The 19,832-nt window shown below is 40.8% G+C and overlaps 1 protein-coding gene across 2 annotated transcripts in view; it reads left to right on the top strand.

The window, feature by feature from the left end:
• The first annotated feature begins 1,753 nt into the window (after positions 1 to 1,753).
• The window catches only part of LOC139133216 (serine/threonine-protein phosphatase 6 regulatory ankyrin repeat subunit B-like), a 160,550-nt gene continuing 142,471 nt past the window's right edge, over positions 1,754 to 19,832 (top strand). For both annotated transcript variants that reach the window (XM_070699688.1, XM_070699687.1), the window contains exon 1: positions 1,754 to 2,685. In XM_070699688.1, coding sequence (XP_070555789.1) covers positions 2,494 to 2,685 — 192 coding nt within the window. In that variant the 5' untranslated portion in view covers positions 1,754 to 2,493. The remainder of the gene's footprint in view (positions 2,686 to 19,832) is intronic.

The raw sequence follows: 19,832 nt of genomic DNA, 5'->3' as shown, positions 1-19,832 counted from the left end.
ACATTTTGCCAATTTTTATGAATTTTTCTAAAATGTTTTGATAATTTTGGACCAAATAGACATCATATTTCATTGGCTACAATTTTTTATCAAATCTTTGGCTAAAATCTGTGAAAAAATTAACTTTGTATATTTTGTAAAGGGGGAAAATTGACGTTGGCGTTCAAAGGGTTAAGTCTTTTTTAATCGCAAAAAAGTCTATAGCAACTGTGAAAAACTCGCATTCTGATTATTATGAATAAAACTCAAATCGGGCATGCCACCACAAATCACAAGTTTCTATGTTAACGCATACAGGAAAGCGTACTTCATGCATATTTTGATTCCCCCTCCCTGCCCAGCTTCCCCCCCCCCCATTCTTTACACTTTTCCCGACATTACTTGCGTAAGTTTTGTGTAAAAGTCTGTCATACTGTTTTTCTGCTAAACAAGTGTATGGAAACCAAGCCACAGAAACATTCTGTCAGCCTCGCTTACACTATGACGGAAGACAAGGCCAGATCAGAAACTTACGGCTTAAAGTACAGAATAGCATACTTAGATGTGCCCCTCATCATATTATTATATCGACGCGCCATTTTTGTGAACTCGAAAACGATTTTAAAATAAGTGGCTTTGTTGAAAAGCACATCGAGGTAGGCCACCGACTGCCTTCCAGGTTCAATACGATTACACATATCCTTTTATTGTTATATTTTTCAGAAACTTTACTGACATTCTCATCTATAGTTAAAGCTAGATCCATAACCAGATAATAAAAATAGTTTTTACCTATTAGTAAGTAGCACTTATTGCTAACTTCTATGGAAATTTATATAAGCTGATGACCTAATCTGCCAGAGTCGTCTCCCCATGCGGCAATTAATGTTCTCCACTCTTGTGAGCGTTTCAGGCCACCACAGCCTGAAGCATCGGCTGAGATTTTTTATGAATGAACCGACTGTTTAGGTAAGTTTCCTAATGCTCAGTAGTGTTCTTGAGTGCGAGGCGGTTGTATATGCCCAGTTCAAATCGAATTACTCAAAAATATGACCTGGGGCGAGCCCATCGAGCTTTTCACTCAGCTGCGCGTTTTAGCAGGTGACGGGATTAAAATTTGAATTCATTAAAGGGGTCAACTTGACATTGCATTTGGTAAAAGTTTGGTAGATGACCACGTTGAACGTCGTACCAGTATAGGAAAGGGCCAGGTCACATCACACGTGCACCATCAAGTTCAAGTCGAGGACACGCAAACCTTCGTCAGAATATGGTAGCGCATGTGCAGGGTTCACCATGTAGCAGGCAGCTGCAATACACATAACGGAGTACAAAGCACAACTGTTCAGGAAAGAGAAACATAATTTCTCGCCATGGGCCGTTTGCTGTTTGAATTCGACAAGCCCTCCTACTTCAAGCTAATGAGTTAAAAGTCTTTGGTTGTTAGTCATTAGCGTGGAAAATTTAAGCAGTCGAGCCATTTACCGTACACAATTCACCTCCTGTCTCTGGTCCTTCTGCGCATTTTCAAGCGCTGATCGGCAGACGACTTTCTCGATTGAGTCCAACGGGCGGCGGACTGCAAAGTTCTGGCTTCCGCCGAACAGGAGGAAATTTCTCGTTCAGGCCTGCAAGTTACGTCACACGCGTGTGGTGCAGTTTTCTATCGGTCTCGGAAGCATGGGAATTGGTCGCTAAGCGACTGGTCACCGGTGACTGTGGTTGGCGGCCCTTCATAAACATCTTTATCACGTGACCCGGCGAGTTATTTCAGATTCACTTTACCCAACTTGATGCTCTAATTATGGAGTTGTTCCTCGGCTGGCTGAATTTCAAGCATTGTGCGCCGCTATGAACCGAGTGGACAAGGCACTGCTATCTTACCATCGACGAAGTTACAGATCACGGATTCTCATGGAAACGGCCCCAAAGTCGGTGGACTCGAAAACTAACCATTTTTCGGACGTTAAGCCATAGCCGTCTCACCTCCGACTGACACTCCCTGAGCAGTGGATGGTAGCTCAACTTTTTTTGGAAAGAAGTGGGGAAAACGCATTTTATTTAAATTTGGTTCAGTGAGGTCGATTTGAGTAAACAGTTGTCTGGAGTACGGTCTGGCAGTAATTTTTGTTGCCGAAGCTCTTCCAATTACCGGTTTAGGAAGCCAGATGACGATGCTCTAATCGATTAGACCGATGCCATATGGCTTGTCATGGCAACGCGGGTTTAAGCAGAAAACGATGCAGAATTGCCTGCGTTAAAATCTGGTGAATACTAGGAAGACGACGGAGTCCCGATACGTGGAGATTCGACTTAAATGCTGCTATTCACGCCGACGTCCCCAGCGGCGGTAATGTTACAGTACACCACTATGTCCAGCACAGGAGGTGATGTGGCCTTCGTGTAGAGGCCCCTCAGAGTTTGTGAATAGAGTTCCTGTCACCACGAGGTGAGCAACGTGATCTAAGAAAACACTCTCTGTGAAATCCTGCTCAGCTATAAGGGTAGAGTGCAATGCAAGGTCGGAAAGCTCAGCAAAGCAGCAACAAAACTCGGCCCGCGGCCACCAAAGTGAATCCGTATGCAGCCACGACGAGGAATCGGAGCCCCGGTAGGGGTGCTGGTGCGACCCCACCGGCAAGGCAGTCCCCGAGAAACAACGCGACGTCCCTCGGCGAAAATAAAGCGAATCGTTTACATGCTGCCGTGAGTACATCAGGGCTATTTAACCATTAAGTTTGAGACCAATAATGAAACGGCGTTAGCGGGTTAAAGAAGCTGTACAGACTAATATAAGTTAAAGTCGCACTCCAGACACAAAGTTCCCAAATATTGTCAAAACCGAAACAACAAATTCCTGTACAAATTGTCTTCCAAAATGGTTGTCGAAAACAATGCAAACCAAAACTAACAATGACTAACGCAAATGTGATATCCACGACTATCGTTTTCACATATATATGCAGGCAACGGATTGGCTAGTTTCACCGAATGCTTGTCATGATTATTGTACATGCTAGTCATACCGAACTAGTTGAACCAAAACACACACAAACAGTGGGTGTCATACTCTTGAAGACTAACATACATACATGCATTCACTACACGTAAACTTTGGGAAACAGTACGGATGTCTAAAATTCAAATGTGTGTCGTGTACTCGAAACTAGGTGTGCCTCCAAATTATGCATCCGTGATTCAAATAACTCAAATTATCGAAACTGCTTTCGTCACTCGGAGAGTTTTGTATAAGGTGCTGTAGCGTCGCTTTGCGTTGCACGTCGCGCTGTGTTGCCCTACATGCCCTAACTCTGCTGCTTAGGTTCAAACAGGATGGTGTAGCTTATAGATTTAGCATGCGGATACCTGGGTCATTAATCCGCCCTGGTAGATATCACCTGTACACAGGGTATCTGAACCACGTCTCCACTGTGAAGCAAAAGGAAATCCATCTTCACACACGATCGATTGACTGATGTTGCGCGCGCTTTGTATGCAGGTGTGAGCTGCGGGCGAAAATTGCATTATGAATGATGCCTGGGCATTGCACGTACAGTGTGTTGGCCATACCTGAGCTTGCCTGAAATAAAGATCACAAAGTCAGTGGAAAACTTGTAAAATGACATGGTAGTTTATTGTTTTGGAATACGCTATCCAGCTGCCACCTTGTAGCATCACAATGTGGAAGATATGACCAATGTTACCATACTAGCATGAGACGGCGACTTCAAAATATGCTGTACTGTGCCTAGTCATGGTACACGTGAGGCTTTTCTTCTATGGGTATTCGCCACTTACATTGGATAAGAAAAAGATAATGAACGAACAGTAAAATCAGTAAAGTATACGTAGATGTCATGGGAGAGAGAGAGAGAGAGAGAGAGAGAGAGAGAGAGAGAGAGAGGAGAGAGAGAGAGAGAGAGAGGGGGGGGAGGGAGGAGAGGAAGAGACAGACAGACAGACCGACAGACAGACAGAGACAGACATAGACAGAGCAACAGACAGATGAAGAGAATGACAGATGGACAGAAAGGGGTAGAGAAAGATAAGACAGCTAGAGAAAGAGGCACAGTGGCAGAGAGAAAGGGACAGACAAACACACACAGAGATAGGCAATCTTCCTATCATCCATAAACATATATCCTGAAAATGATCGGGCATATCCACAGTATATTTAGCTAGAAGTGGGTCTACCACTGACCTCTATGTTCACCTAGAACAGAGAAGGGAGAAAAGAAACACTCACTTATTGATAAGAAAAGTAGCGTTTCCCGTTATGATAATCATCGAAGTACTTCAAGCTTAATTTGCGAACTCTTTATGTAGCCATTAGTAAGTTAATTACTACAAATTTGTGATTTGATGGGCGACGTGGGTCGTAAGTTCATTCCTCTTACAATTAGTCATTTTGTAACATTTTATCAGCTATGTGTTCCGCAGTAATTCAACGCAGTTTTCGAGTAATAATCTACGGCAATACAAATTCAGATGAATATATGAGTGCTGTCTGTGCATGAGCGTTTACCTCACTGTTGCCATGTCAACACTGAATTTAGCAAGAGTTGCGTCTAAACTTTTAGCCTAGACACCATGAAGTTTGATCGTCCTCCTACATTATAGGAAGGTTTTCTGCTTAGGTAAGCACAGCTAGTTTGAAAGAGTTTTAATCAGTGAGTCACAACGTTTACCGGCAAATAGCTTTTTAACTCCCACTGTTCTGCCGCGCCAATTTAATCCTGGAGCGAATTACATTCCCAGTTTCCTGAAATTTCCCTTTAAGCGAGTTTAATGCTGACTCCGCGTTGTATCAGAGGTACTTTTATTGATAAGTGATTCCAGGACTGTCTTTAAGAGTGAGCGTTTGAGCTACTGTTTGCTTTACTCATGGTCACCACAGCAAAGTCAGAACTGAAAATCTATGACGGTTGCAAGGCAAAGATCGTTGAAAATTAGGTTAGGTCATGCAGAGGGGTTTTAGCGTGATCGTGGCCCTCATTTTAAAGTCCCATCAGCAGCTCCTTTGATTTATCTTTTAGGATTTTGGTGTTTTTAGTAAAAATGCAGATCTTGTACTACTTAGCCTAGATTCCTTTTCCGTCTGCTTGCCTCCGTACCTCCGTCCCCACTACCTAATCTGATAACAATAAAATAACAATAAATAAAAAATAAAAATAACAATAAAATTAGATAAAATAAAATAACAATAACAATAAAATTGGATATTGTGCACGATTTGATATTGTTTGTCCGGAGATTTCGTTAGACTTGTACTTTGTACTCAGCATACAAAAAATAGAACCACACGTCCACATACCTATGAAAATATGAAGAACCTCTTAATCAGAGCAGATGCCGGTCGCTTTGCAGTGAAATGACTTCCCAAACAAACAAACAAGCGTGTGCAATAATCTGATCTAGCTGTCTGTCCATGGTCGTGCCGGTGAATAACTTTGTCAACGCTATCGCACCACCTGTCGCGGACACAACAGCGCTATCACCGATCTAATAGCAGTGAAGCGCGGTACGCTGTCTCGCCGGGCTCCTTACCTTGGGCGATATGCGGTGTTCACTTGTACTTCGCGTGATTAAAGACAGTCAAGCGAAATAGTGTCCTCTTTTTCGTCTCCCATTATGAGAGTTGCTTTACTTTCCATTTTGACCATTTAGATGACGTAGGGCTGTTTTTATCGTGTGCTAATGGGAAAGTTTTAGAAAGAATACTCACTTTATGGGAAATCCGTTGTCTGGTTTATCCGGCAGGCTTTTCCCCACAAATACAACCCGCCAGAAATGTCTCAAAGGGTCCACTTGTTTGTATAATGACCACTACATAATTCAATCTTTGTCAAATGCTAATGGGTTATTTTTACCGAGACGGATGGTCGTTACTAGAACTTCAAAATGGACCGATGGGGTCGATAATGATGTCTATTTCACCTTTGATTGCCTTCATTATTTTTTTTTTATATTCGCAAGAACCTGAACCACGTGACTTTTCACTGAGATGATCTTGCAGTTGTCACTATAGACTACATCAATCGAATTTACCAACATAATATTCTCAAGTGTTTATTTATTCATGGACATTTCAACAAAAAACAATCTCTGAGTACTTCTAGAAAGTTTACCCCTTGACTGATTAACACTTAGTAAGTACTGTAACTTATTCGTTACGCAATGTTTACGTAAACACCGTATTCTGCCAGTATTTATTTCCGTTCACCTGCGTCAAACATTCCAGACAGAATTGAAAAAAAAAACTCAAAGGACCGAGGGATTAAAGGTATACTGTCACCTGTTCCAATCTTGCCAAAGTTACCATGGAAAGAGAAAATCTAACCAATCACAGATTTTAAGCGGGTGGCCGCTTTAAAAAACAACGCCCTCACATGGGCATTTTGAAAACCAAGGAACGCCCCTTTGACCATATATGGGCATATTTAGATTAAAGGTGACTGTATACCTTTAACGTAATTTCAAATTTTAAGATTAAGCCTGATAACCACTCGCATCCCTACCTTGATAAGGGTTCATCCGAAGCTGGCCGATTTATCGCTATGCGACTTGCGGACCACTAAGGGGCTTCCGTTTCAATTTGAAAATTACATAAAGGATTCGAACAGCGCGTCAATAGATCTCGTAAGGATCTCGCGTAATCCCGTAACGAATGATGAAAATTGCCTTGCCACTTTTGATGACTCGGCCGCACTGGGAATTCCAATACAAATCCACGAAATAACCTAACAATTAAATTTTCCCCGTGTAGTGCAAATATTATCAGCATCATAACACTTAAAAAATCACAGCTTCCATTTTCGGGTCACGGCTAACACGACTCCAGTAGGAGGTCGCGATTCTTGTCAGTTTTTGTAGACGAGGATTAAAAAAACTTTTTGACTTCTAGTTCCTTCTTTCAAGATGCGTTCCTTCCTTGTCTTCTCATGTGTGTGTCTTGGTTATTTAGGAACGAGATTGAAATTTGTGTAATCGGCTTGTCAGTCTTTATGGGTAGTTGTCTTGACTATAAGAAAAACAGACCTTCCCGCCAAAAATTTGAGTTTTCACATAATATTTCGTCAAATATCGGGACTTAAATGTACAGCATTGAAGTCTAAAAAAGTCGGCTGAGTTTTAAATAAAGAAATAATTAAACAAAACACAAACATCAAGACGTCAAACATATGTATCCTCAGTCATTATTTCATTTGGATGCCCTCGTTCACAGGAATTCTGGGATATAGCAACCGGCTACAGACCAGTATTTACTTTTGTTTGGTTAAATACGCACTGTTATTGACCCGAAAAGATCGCTGTTGACCCGGACTTCGTTATGTCACGGGCGATACGGCACTCTGAGTCTGTACCTGAACAAAACCCGGAATGTTGTCGCGGACACAAGAGTGGAAGGGAACACGGTGTAAAACAGTGTGTGCTTTTGTTCAGTCCTGTCGTTTTAGCGCTAATTTGACAGTGGATAAGTTGACACCCCCGCTCTCTGGTTACACATACAGCTGTCAGGCTGCTATGTGAAGGAGTTTGGAGAAACGCTGTGGGTTGTGTACACTGCTTTCACGCACGTGAGAGGAATTGTGATGGCGGGCTTTGGATGTTTCTCACCCTGAGCGCACAATTCTCTCTGGCCCTCTCTTGTTTCTTTTTTTGCTATTATCTTAATGGCAGTGAATTCTCCAGGTAAATGCCTGACTTTCATCGTGGCTATCGCGTCAAGACTTCAGCAAGGTCACGAACGCTATTAGTCGCCACGGCGATAAAACACGCGTCAGATTTTCCACTGAGAGAGACTGAATACGCAGGCGACCAACACCAATCTCGGAGCTCAGACAGCTTCATGTAGAGGTTGACTGGGCACATTTTAATATTTTGCGAACTAGTAGTCCATTCTCCTCATGACAAGATTTGGGTCAATTTTCGCCTGTAGAACTGTACTCATTCTTGCCATAGGAAAAGTGTTAAGAAAGAAGTTGTGACTCATTTTGTCAAAAACCCAATGTTACACCAAGAATTAAAGCAAAGATTTAAAAATTGTCAATGACTACTTTTTGGCGCGAAAAGTAGGTTATGGAATGATATGGACAACTCTACACATAGCACAACCATAGGCGTTGTTAAAGCTGATCGCTCCCGGCAAGGTTGCTGTAGGTCAGGCATATATCCAGCCTGTTCGTTATGACTACTTGTAAGATGCATATTTGTTCTCGTGCGCCAGCCGCGAACTGCCTCAGAATGGCAACAGATTTCATCGGCTGCTAATTCAACACTCAGACTAACGCGAGCAAAATGCCAGATATGCAGGCACAAAGAAATTGTATGATCCAAAAGCTTTGAAGGAGGGTTGGAAAGTATCTAGTTTCTGCATCGCTACACGTATGAAACATTCGGCTGGTGGGGGTAGGAGGCAAAGAAAACTCGACACGCATGCGTAGCCAGAAATCACGGCTCATATCTCTATGATATTCTGCTACAAAGGCGATCGTACACAGTAGTTAAAACATGTCAGGCAATTGTTTTCATAATTCACGATTCTGTCGACCACACGTAAACTTTTAAAGGCTAGCAGAATGGCGGGAAATCCCCTTGCTCTCTGATTTACGAGAGGAAAAGCATCTACTATAAAAAATGATCTACGTCCCCGTATAGTATTCTGTTTTTTCAGTATGTATGTATGTATGTATGTATGTATGTATTGTATGTATGTATGTATGTATGTATGTATGTATGTATGTATGTATGTATGTATGTATGTATGTATGTATGTATGTATGTATGTATGTATGTATGTATGTATGTATGTATGTATGTATGTGTGTGTGTGTGCGTGTGTGTGTGTGTGCGCGCGCGCGTGCTTGGTTAGATGAATGAATTCGTGGTGGATAAAGGGATGAATGTATGTTTGCACGTACGTACTTACATACTAAAGATGCACAAGTGCATGCATCTATCTATCTATCTATCAATCGATCGATCTATCAATCAATCGATCTCTGCCTGCATTCATGTGCTTTGTATATGTCTGTGAATGTGATCTAATCAAATCAATTCAATGAATAATTTGTCCTTAGCAGTGTGCCGTGTAGTCAAAAATGTAAGCACAAAATTTAAGATGCTCAACCGGTAATTATACCATATCAGTACACTTGGCGCAAATACAGCCATCTGATTGGTCGAGGCATGAATATAACCGTGCTATATTCGCGATATAGTACGTTTGGGTCACGTGCTAGCCCTCAACAAGAGAAAATTCCTAGATTGACGTTTCGCGCCAGAATATCAATATGCTGTTACGATGCAAATCAATAAACCATCTCAGCAACTGTATACCACTCGGTTTTGACCAGTTCGCTCCGTACACGTGCACGCACTCGCTATCGGTCGTGTATATGTGTCGTGAACTGGTCAAAACCTCGTGGTATACCTGCCCTGGGTGTGGTTCATCGCCTTATTTAAATAGACAATTCTTGATAGATGTAGGTCAAAGTGCAAAATTTGTATCACATCTGAACGTTCAGACTTAATTGGAACGTCCAGAAATAATTGTTGCGTGTATGGTCGTGTATATGAAAGAATAGACCTGATTGGCGGATATATTTATGTATTCTACTTTCTGATTGCATTGAAGCTCGTTTTGTCTCATCTTCTAGTAGAGCTTTTCAAAAGTTAACTACGCACTGCTGGTGCTCATAACTCGTCACGGGGTCATGGCGGGAAAAGCCAAGAAAATCTCGCCGAACACTTAAGTTTCAAGGGTTTCAAATGCTGCAAAATCTCATCACACAGCCCAAACGTTCCCCCGAAACAACGACCCTTTGTTTCCCCAACCAAACTGCTCTCAAACGTTAATGCACTCAGAGAAACACGTCATCAAAAAGTTATCCAAACAAGGGATGCAGTCAGTATAATTTGCTCAGTGGAGTGAAAATGCATACTTTGCGTTGGCCCATCCATTGTGTTTTGGTGACCTTTCCACTCTACGGTCGCCATGTGGTCGCTGGAAAGGCACCGATTGATTCCCTCCCTGCCCGTGGGTGATTTTTTTTGAATCGGGTCAAAGCATCTTCCAGTTTAAGCTACTTACAAGCTGTATAGGCATACTATGAACTTTCATCAACTTAAAATGGTCAAAAGTATGGCCTGACAGAACATCTGAATACAATCATCGTGCAAACCTTAAGGTAGTATGCGCCTCGAAAGTGAAAGACATAAACTTTTGCTAAAATTTTCCTCAATGAAACTTTCAACATTTCTCTTATCAAATTAGAATAAAATTGGAGGCCATCATGCAAAGTTTGGTACTAGAGAAAACAAAATACTTAATATTTACCGATATTTGAAATTCTTAATGAACGCCATCCCTGTGTTAATCTATGGGGAAAAATACAATTTACAATTTTCGAACAATTAGGACGGTGAAAACTTCTCTTACTCCAAGAGCTTTAAATGAATTTCCACAAGTGGTAGATCAGAACAGAATTGCAAACGTTTGACAGTCCGAATATCGTAGCCATGCCGCGAGAACGCACAATCATTGTAACAATAGACGTGCAGACATGAACTGAATACGTTCCCGGACATTAGCCTTACACATATGAAATGGTGAAACACGGCCCCTCCAGATAGAGGGACCGTGGGTGAAAGGAATGAGGTCGGACTGTGTATTGATTAACAAACTAGTTGTAGTGGACCATAAATATGCAACTTGTCATTAATATCCAATATACTAGTATTCTGTTTTGAATATTGGTAAGCCTGTTACGGTCTTACGGGCCTCTAAAGCGCTAATGCAATATAATTATATATATATATATATATATATATATATATATATATATATATATATATATATATATATATTAGCTTCTCTTAATACTTCTATAAAGTTGCACCACTTAGGAACGTCACAATTCATTAGATTTTACCATTAATCCATTAATATTCATCAAAACCAATCAAAAGTCACTGGAATTAATCATAATTTTCTCTGACAGGAATTGCTGGCGGTATAACTTTAAAATTTTACTGTGAATATGTGCTCGGAAAAGGTATCAACCTTTCTGCGGTTTACGCTTATAAAAGCACTAGTCGACATGCCTTCAAGCAAATGTGCGAGTGAAATTCAATTATAGATTATTAAAGCCTCGTAATGATCTATATTCTGTGCGTTTTGATAGCATATAGTCTAGGTCGGTCTGTAAAAATGGCAATTTTTTGAGAAAACAGATATTCCTTCAATATGCAAGCCAAACCCGCCCATTGGTTACAGCAATGTTTTATGACCCGTGAGCATAAATGTTGGGTAAAGTCGGTTTTGGGGGACCGTCCAAAATATTGCATTTGACAGATGATATTAAAGGGACTGATAAATATGTTATTGAAATCAATCCTTGCCGCGCTGAAGTTAAACCGATCAGAGACGACGTTGAGCTGATATCTTACTCTCCTGTCGTTATCATGTCTTTGGATTGACTTTTTAAGGTAGTACTAGTACCAGGCGCCAAATGTAAAATAATTATTTTACACATTAGAAGAACATATTCATACGAAAAGGGTGTATTTTACCAGGCGCCAAATGTAAAATAATTATTTTACACATTAGAAGAACATATTCATACGAAAAGGGTGTATTTGCATGCATTTATCAATAAAAACTACTATAGCATAAGTATAAATAAATCAATACAGACATAAGTAAATACATATATGAGTGAAAAAACATACATATATGTGAACCAATTCACACAAGACCTATGAAGACAGACATATACATACATACGTGCATACGTACGTGCATACATACATACATACATACGTACGTGCATACATACATACATACATACATACATACATACATACATACATACATACATACATACATACATACATACATACATGCACTCACGCACGCACGCACATACATACATACATACATACATACATACATACATACATACATACATACATACATACATACATACACAAGCCCATATGCACTCATGCACGCACGCACGCACATACATACATACATACATACATACATACATACATACATAGCCCATATGCACTCATGCACGCACGCACGCACATACACACAAACCCACACACTCATATACATACATACATACATACATACATACATACATACATACATACATACATATATACATACATACATATACACACATACAGGATCGAAAAGTTTACATGAGGGGAACGAAGTACGCTTGCGTATATCCACTCGCACACACACACACTGCTACTCGGAAAAGTTTACATGAGGGGGAACGAAATACGCATGCGTATATCTACTCGCACACACACACTGCTCTGAAAAGTTTACATGAGGGGGAACGAAATACGCATGCGTATATCTACTCGCGCACACACACACACACACACACACTGATCCACGCCGCCCTGGAAGATATCCTATAATGCATTGCTGTAAGCCCAACGCCTAAACCGAAATAGGCTCATTTGGCGTCAAGACACCAAGGCGAGCGGACCGGCCTCGCTCATCCAATCTTGCCGCATATGGCAAGCAATTGCGATAATGACGAATGCTTTATTTCCAAAAATCAGTAAATGACATGCTTTATCATCCGTACTTCAGTGAGACACATTCCCCAGTCAGTAAATGACAATGGGGCCGGGGTACCCCAGGCCTCCCACAAGTATCAGAGTGTTCACAGCCCCGTGGATAGCTGTGATATCGCAGCGGTACTCGTGGCGAACGCGATCGAGTCATTGGGGTCATCACCACAGGGACTGTGGCGATGACCCCAAACCAATGACCCGAGCGCGTTCGACACGCTACAAGTACCGCTGCGATATCACAGCTACCCCGTGGATTGTTGTAGCGAAGCCAGCAGTTTTTCTCACAGAAACAAGTTGCATAATGTACTCAGTAAAACGTTGTCAGGTACATGTAACATGAAAACTGACTGAGGTCGAAGTGACTAAGGCACCGGGATTGATTTGACCACAAACAACGACAAGAGGGTGTGAATTACTTGGGTCGAAACGGACAGGGGTCGAGGTGACCTGCTGCCCCGGTCCTCAACTGCAGGCCTGACGGCCTGGCTATGTTTACATAAGGCGTCCACATTTTAGAAAATCACTAAAAGTAGGCAGAAAGAAAGCCCCCATTACGTGAAAACGCTAGGGGTCGATAGGGGTCGGATGACAGTTTGACACATTTCGTACCATTAAGAGTCGAATGATACTACATTGACCGGGTTGACCATATGACTTTCATCAAAAAACGTCCGGGGAAAAGTGAATACATTTGATGTTTGACCAAACTTTACAAAGCATCAATTTTTCGATCAAAAAATTCACGCGTAGAACTAATGAAAATTCGTAAAAAAATACCACTGCCTTGTACATCAGGCACTAAAATGTCGTAGGCGTGAAAATGAGTTTATTAGAAAATACACAGTGGCTCTTAATATTAGTTTAAAAATTACAGTTCTCCGTACTCCGTTGCTGTCTAGTTCCAGTGGGCATACTTGGCATTCCAGACATTCATTCCCTGCTGAGTGGAACTACGTACGATCCTGAGTAAAGTAAGGGGAGAACCATTTGATTTCTGGGGGGGTATGGAGGAAGAGGGTAAGGGAGCAAATTTTTTTTTTCCTGTCAGAGTGACAGCAATTTTTTTTTCTACTGTCAGACCTGCATCAATTTTGTTTTTCCAAATGGAGTAGCAGTGCAATTTTTTTTTTATTGGTCATCAAGTTTGAAATTGTAATGTGTTGTATATAAGGGAGCCGTCATTATTGACGGCCTGAAACTCCGAAATTTCGAGTGACCCTCCCCCCTTCACCAACCATGATGAATTTGAGTAACCTCCCTCTCTAACTCTGAAATTTTGACCATTCCCCACTTAGAAAAGTTAAATACCAATACATGTAATTACAGCAACAGTAAAGACCTTTCAAATCTTGATGTACCCTGCTAGACTATCATCAGTTATCACATGATGGTTCAAAAAAGGTGAACACATCAAAATGAAATTCAAAGTCACAATAAAATAAAAATATAAAAGATCACGCAGTATCTAACCATATAGTATATTGTTTAATTTGGATGGATATTATGACAGGGTTTTCACTAGGATATCTGACCGGGCAGAATTTGAAAGTACAGTTGGAGAACATGAGAGAGGCTTAGGGGGAAGTGTCACAGGGGCTTTCCCCTATCTTACATGGAATTTTTTAAGATATTGATGTGTGCAATGGTGCAGTCTGGTGCAATCTGAGAGTTTTTTTAATTTGTTAACTAAGTGAAACTATTAGAATACCCCAAGGGGAGAGCACGAGAGGGGGTTTCCCCCTCTCGTATTTGAAATTTTGAGAAATTGATGTGTTTAGCCTAATGGTGCAATCTGAGAGGAGTTTCAGTTTATTTTGCACTCGGTAAAACTGTTTGAAAATGACATTGAACTGATATTTTTTACATTTTTTGCATGATCAGTTTTTGAGTCACAATATTCAACAACCAAACAATGACAATACAATTTGTGAAAAACAGTTCTGTTTGCCAGAGACTGAAGACAAATGAATATACAGGAACAGAAAATCTGTGACCTTCTTGTGTCATTTCTCCAGCTGCCAGCTTCTAATGAAAAGCCTGAATATGGTATGTTTGCGATCCGGTGTTTGTGGTCAGAAAACAAGGCTCACACATTGTATTTCATCATATTGTTGTTCCTCAATTTTTCATTGTCAAGGTACATCTTTCTAACAAATTCATATTGAGAAAATAATATTGGTTTTAACACTAGTTTATTGACTCCTGTCTTGTGTTTTAAATTTTCACAATTTACAGAAGTCAAATAGTCCCCTTTAGATAGTGCCTATGCTATTGAGATATGGCAACAGAAATCCGGAAATATTATTTCTTGGGTCAGAAAATGGAAGGAAAACATTGAGTGTACTGAGGTGTAAAGTAGACCCATGTAGTGCATGCTTATATCATAAGTGCTGGGAAAAGAAACATAAGAATTGCTTGTGGTAAAACATTTGCGCCGCCTATGGCGGCGCGCCGGCAAAGAATACATGAGAATAAGGTTTCCAAATTTTGCTTATTTCTGGTGCATTGTGACAATTTTTTTTTCTCTTCTGTCTGTTATGACAATTTTTTTTTTCTCAGGCCATGACAGGATCAATTTTTTTTTTCTTCTCTCTCACCTGGTGACAAATTTTTTTTTCTCAAAATCCTCCATACCCCCCCCAGAAATCAAATGGTTCTCCCCTAAGCAGAGAGTTCAGAGAGCAGAGAGTTTAGCAGTAAAGCTATTGCTTTAGTTCCAGTAAGCTGTTGCTGTTGTTCCTGTTGAATGCTGTATTTAACCATTAAAGAATATAAGCCGAATGGCAGAGAGCTGTAATACACGACTCCCAGTGTTTTATTGGCCTGGGCTGGGCCGTTAACCCCAGCAGAACTTCGCCGGCATGGCAGGTACCATTAAGTCAGAAACCCTTACGGGGCCTCTAAGCAGTGTAGTATTACTCAGGCCGGCTACCACTTTACCACTGTGTAAAGCCCTGTACGAACCCGACTCACGACACAAAGGCAAGAAAGAGAAAAAGTGTCGCACATCTTTGTCATCGTCACTAGCCTTCGACGCCGCGAGGTACGTAGAGTCCGAGTTAGGAGTGAGCTCCCCGGTGTGGCACTTCCGGGCCTGCAGATCGTCGCGTCAGTGTGTGTATCTCAGAGAGAGTAGCAATGTGTGTGTTGTGTTTGTTGTGTGTGTGTGTGTGTGTGTGTAAGTGTGTGTGTGCGAGTGGATATACGCATGCGTACTTCGTTCCCCCTCATGTAAACTTTTCAGAGCAGTGTGTGTGTGCGAGTAGATATACGCATGCGTATTTCGTTCCCCCTCATGTAAACTTTTCCGAGTAGCAGTGTGTGTGTGTGTGTGAGTGTGTGTGTGTGTGCGACTGGATATACGCATGCGTACTTCGTTCCCCTCATGTAAACTTTTCGATCCTGTATGTGTGTATATGTGTGTATGTATGTATGTATGTATGTATGTATGTATGTATGTATGTATGTATGTGCGTGCGTGCGTGAGTGCATGCATGCATGTATGTATGTATGTATGTATGCATGTATGTATGTATGTATGTATGCATGTATGCATGTATGTATGTATGCATGCATGTATGCATGTATGCATGTATGCATGTATGTATGTATGTATGCACGTACGTATGCACGTATGTATGTGCGTGCGTGAGTGCATGTATGTATGTATGTATGTATGTATGTATGTATGTATGTATGTATGTATGTATGTATGTATGTATGTATGTATGTATGTATGTATGTATGTATGTATGTATGTATGTATGCACGTACGTATGCACGTATGTATGTATGTGTCTGTCTTCATGTCTTGTGTGAATTGGTTCACATATATGTATGTTTTTTCACTCATATATGTATTTACTTATGTCTGTATTGATTTATTTATACTTATGCTATAGTAGTTTATTTTTATTGATAAATGCATGCAAATACACCCTTTTCGTATGAATATGTTCTTCTAATGTGTAAAATAATTATTTTACATTTGGCGCCTGGTAGTATTTGCATGCATTTATCAATAAAAAAACTACTATAGCATAAGTATAAATAAATCAATACAGACATAAGTAAATACATATATGAGTGAAAAAACATACACATATGTGAACCAATTCACACAAGACATGAAGACAGACACATACATACATACGTGCATACGTACGTGCATACATACTTACATACGTACGTGCATACATACATACATACATACATACATACATACATACATACATACATACATACATACATACATACATACATACATACATACATACATACATACATACATACATACATACATACACAAGCCCATATGCACTCATGCACTCACGCACGCACATACATACGTGCATACGTACGTGCATACATACATACGTACGTGCATACATACATACATACATACAAACACACATACATACATACACACATACATGCACTCACGCACGCACGCACATACATACATACATACATACATACATACATACATACATACATACATACACAAGCCCATATGCACTCATGCACGCACGCATGCACATACACACACACCCACACACTCATATACATACATACATACATACATACATACATACATACATACATACATACATACATACATACATACATACATACATACATACATACATACATACATACATACATACATACATACATACAGCATCGAAAAGTTTACATGAGGGGGAACGAAATACGCATGCGTATATCCACTCGCACACACACACACTGCTACTCGGAAAAGTTTACATGAGGGGGAACGAAGTACGCATGCGTATATCCACTCGCACACACACAACAACAACACACACAACACACACACACTGCTACTCTCTCTGAGATACACACACTGACGCAACGATCTACAGGCCACACACTACATCGGGCCACACCGGGGAGCCCACTCCTAACCCGGACTCTACGTACCTCGCGGCGTCGAAGGCTAGTGACGATGACAAAGATGTGCGACACTTTTTCTCTTTCTGGCCTTTGTGTCGTGAGTCGGGTTCGTACAGGGCTTTACACAGTGGTAAAGTGGTAGCCGGCCTGAGTAATACTACACTGCTTAGAGGCCCCGTAAGGGTTTCTGACTTAATGGTACCTGCCGGCGAAGTTCTGCGGGGGTTAACGGCCCAACCCAGGCCAATAAAACACTGGGAGTCGTGTATTACAGCTCTCTGCCATTCGGCTTATATTCTTTAATGGTTAAATACAGCATTCAACAGGAACTACAGCAACAGCAGCTTACTGGAACTAAAGCAACAGCTTTACTGTTAAACTCTCTGCTCTCTAAACTCTCAACTAACGACGGAGGCAGTCGATTGTAAGCTTCATGCAAGGCACTGCACGTTGTGACCGATGGTACGGAGATCAAGTTTGCTGAATGAATTGAGAGAGAAAAACATATATGAATAAAAATTCAGCACTTCACCATTGTAATCATTGAACTAGTCGTTTCTTCCATTATGTAGTATAATGAAATTTCGTTGAAAATAAATGACGGGACCACAGTCCCTCTATCCACTGTGACGGGACTGATTCTGCTCCGTCTACTCAAACGAAGTTTTGTGTACGGCCAGGCTACGCTGCAGGCAACACAGCCTATCAACTTCGCATATCGTTGCCGTACGGCGTGATTGAAAACGCTCAGAAAGGAAAATCATATCTTGAATGCAGTACAAAAGTCTTACTTATTAAATTTAAAAGTATTTCAAAATAATATCGAACGTAACGGGTATATAATCCTTACAAGGACTACAGTAGTACAACAAGTATCGGCTAGCTGCGATGCGATGGAAGTTCAAACACAAGAGAGAGCCCGGCCTCACTGCAAAGTCGTCCCCTGCGCACCCGGCCCGACAGCAAACTAACCTCTTGGTTTGATTCTGTTGTTTATATTTTTGTATAAAATTCATGATACATATCTGACTTTCACAACTGTACAATTTGCTCAGGCTGTAGTCTACAGACGATCGGAGGGAGCAAGGCAGGCCCAAATTTGCATGGACAATGCCCGGGACAATTATAGACGCAGCTCGATGAGAAAGTCATTCACATAAACCTAAATGAAGTGATCAATACAAAACTTTAAACATCACTGGTTCTGAAAATTTATGATCAACGGTTCTGACCTACGGAATTTACACTGCGACGTTGTTTTTTGTGTGTTTCGCCAGCTACTAGACCTGTAAGGCTGTACTACATGGAGGTAGTGGACTGCACAAGTGCAGCGGGGCAGGGCCGAGATTGGTGTGGGGCCTGCAGCAAGGTAAAATTGACAGCGTCCATTGCAGAATGCCCGCGTGTTATCCTTTGTCGTTTGGGAGGAAATTTACCGCTGTATTCAGAATGCCTTTTACCAGTATAAAAGCTCAGTAACTGATGCATCAAGAGCCAAGAGTCTGTAAATTTCTTAGCAGTAGCTCCATTGTTTTTTTCTAAATTTTCGCTGAGATACAGCATGCAGCAGTGCGTATACTGGTCCCGATCGTTCTGACTCAGGCGTTCACAGCTGTTTAGGGAGCCGTCATTCTTTACGATCTGGGGTCGTAGGAATTACATTAGAAACTCTGAAATTTTGAGTCGCACCCCAGCCAACCATGATGACTTTGAGTTACCCTCTCTCTAACAGAAAGTTTGGCTTACCTAGGCCCATGTAATAATATGTAGATATAAAAGCTCACCTAATAAGCAGTCTCCGACCATATAGTATTGTTAAATTTGCATGGGTAGCATGTCATTATGGTATGGTTAAATGTCCAAATGGTTGTTGAACTCAAGTCAAATAAAATATACATTTCTATGATAATATAAAGGATGAATTCACAACAGTTCAGTTTTGTCCTAGAGCCAGTGTACTTATAGTGATATCTGTTGAGAACATTTCTCCATGACCCAGCCTCTCCTTCCAACCCTGGTAACGACTGCAGAAAACTACTGTGTGACATCATCATCACCATTGTTTATCCTCATCTTTAATGTCGCTGGTGCCATTGCGTACATGAACAACGATATCATTCTCATCGTCACTATCTTCTCTTTCATAATAAGTATTGCTAGTAGTAGCACCTACTTGTAGTTTTTTGCCTTGCTTCATCTAGTTGATATTTATTTGTACTGTTAGAGTATTTATTTTCTTTTTATTTAATATGTATCAGAGTAAAATATATATAATCAACTAATCATTATGTCATTGAGGACAGAGTAAGACAAAGAAAAAACATTTT

The sequence above is a fragment of the Ptychodera flava genome, chromosome 5 (assembly GCF_041260155.1).
Source record: "Ptychodera flava strain L36383 chromosome 5, AS_Pfla_20210202, whole genome shotgun sequence".
NCBI classification, from domain to species: Eukaryota; Metazoa; Hemichordata; class Enteropneusta; family Ptychoderidae; genus Ptychodera; species Ptychodera flava.
The sequence above is the reverse complement of the archived record's forward strand: the minus strand, read 5'-3'. Positions and strand labels throughout refer to the sequence as shown.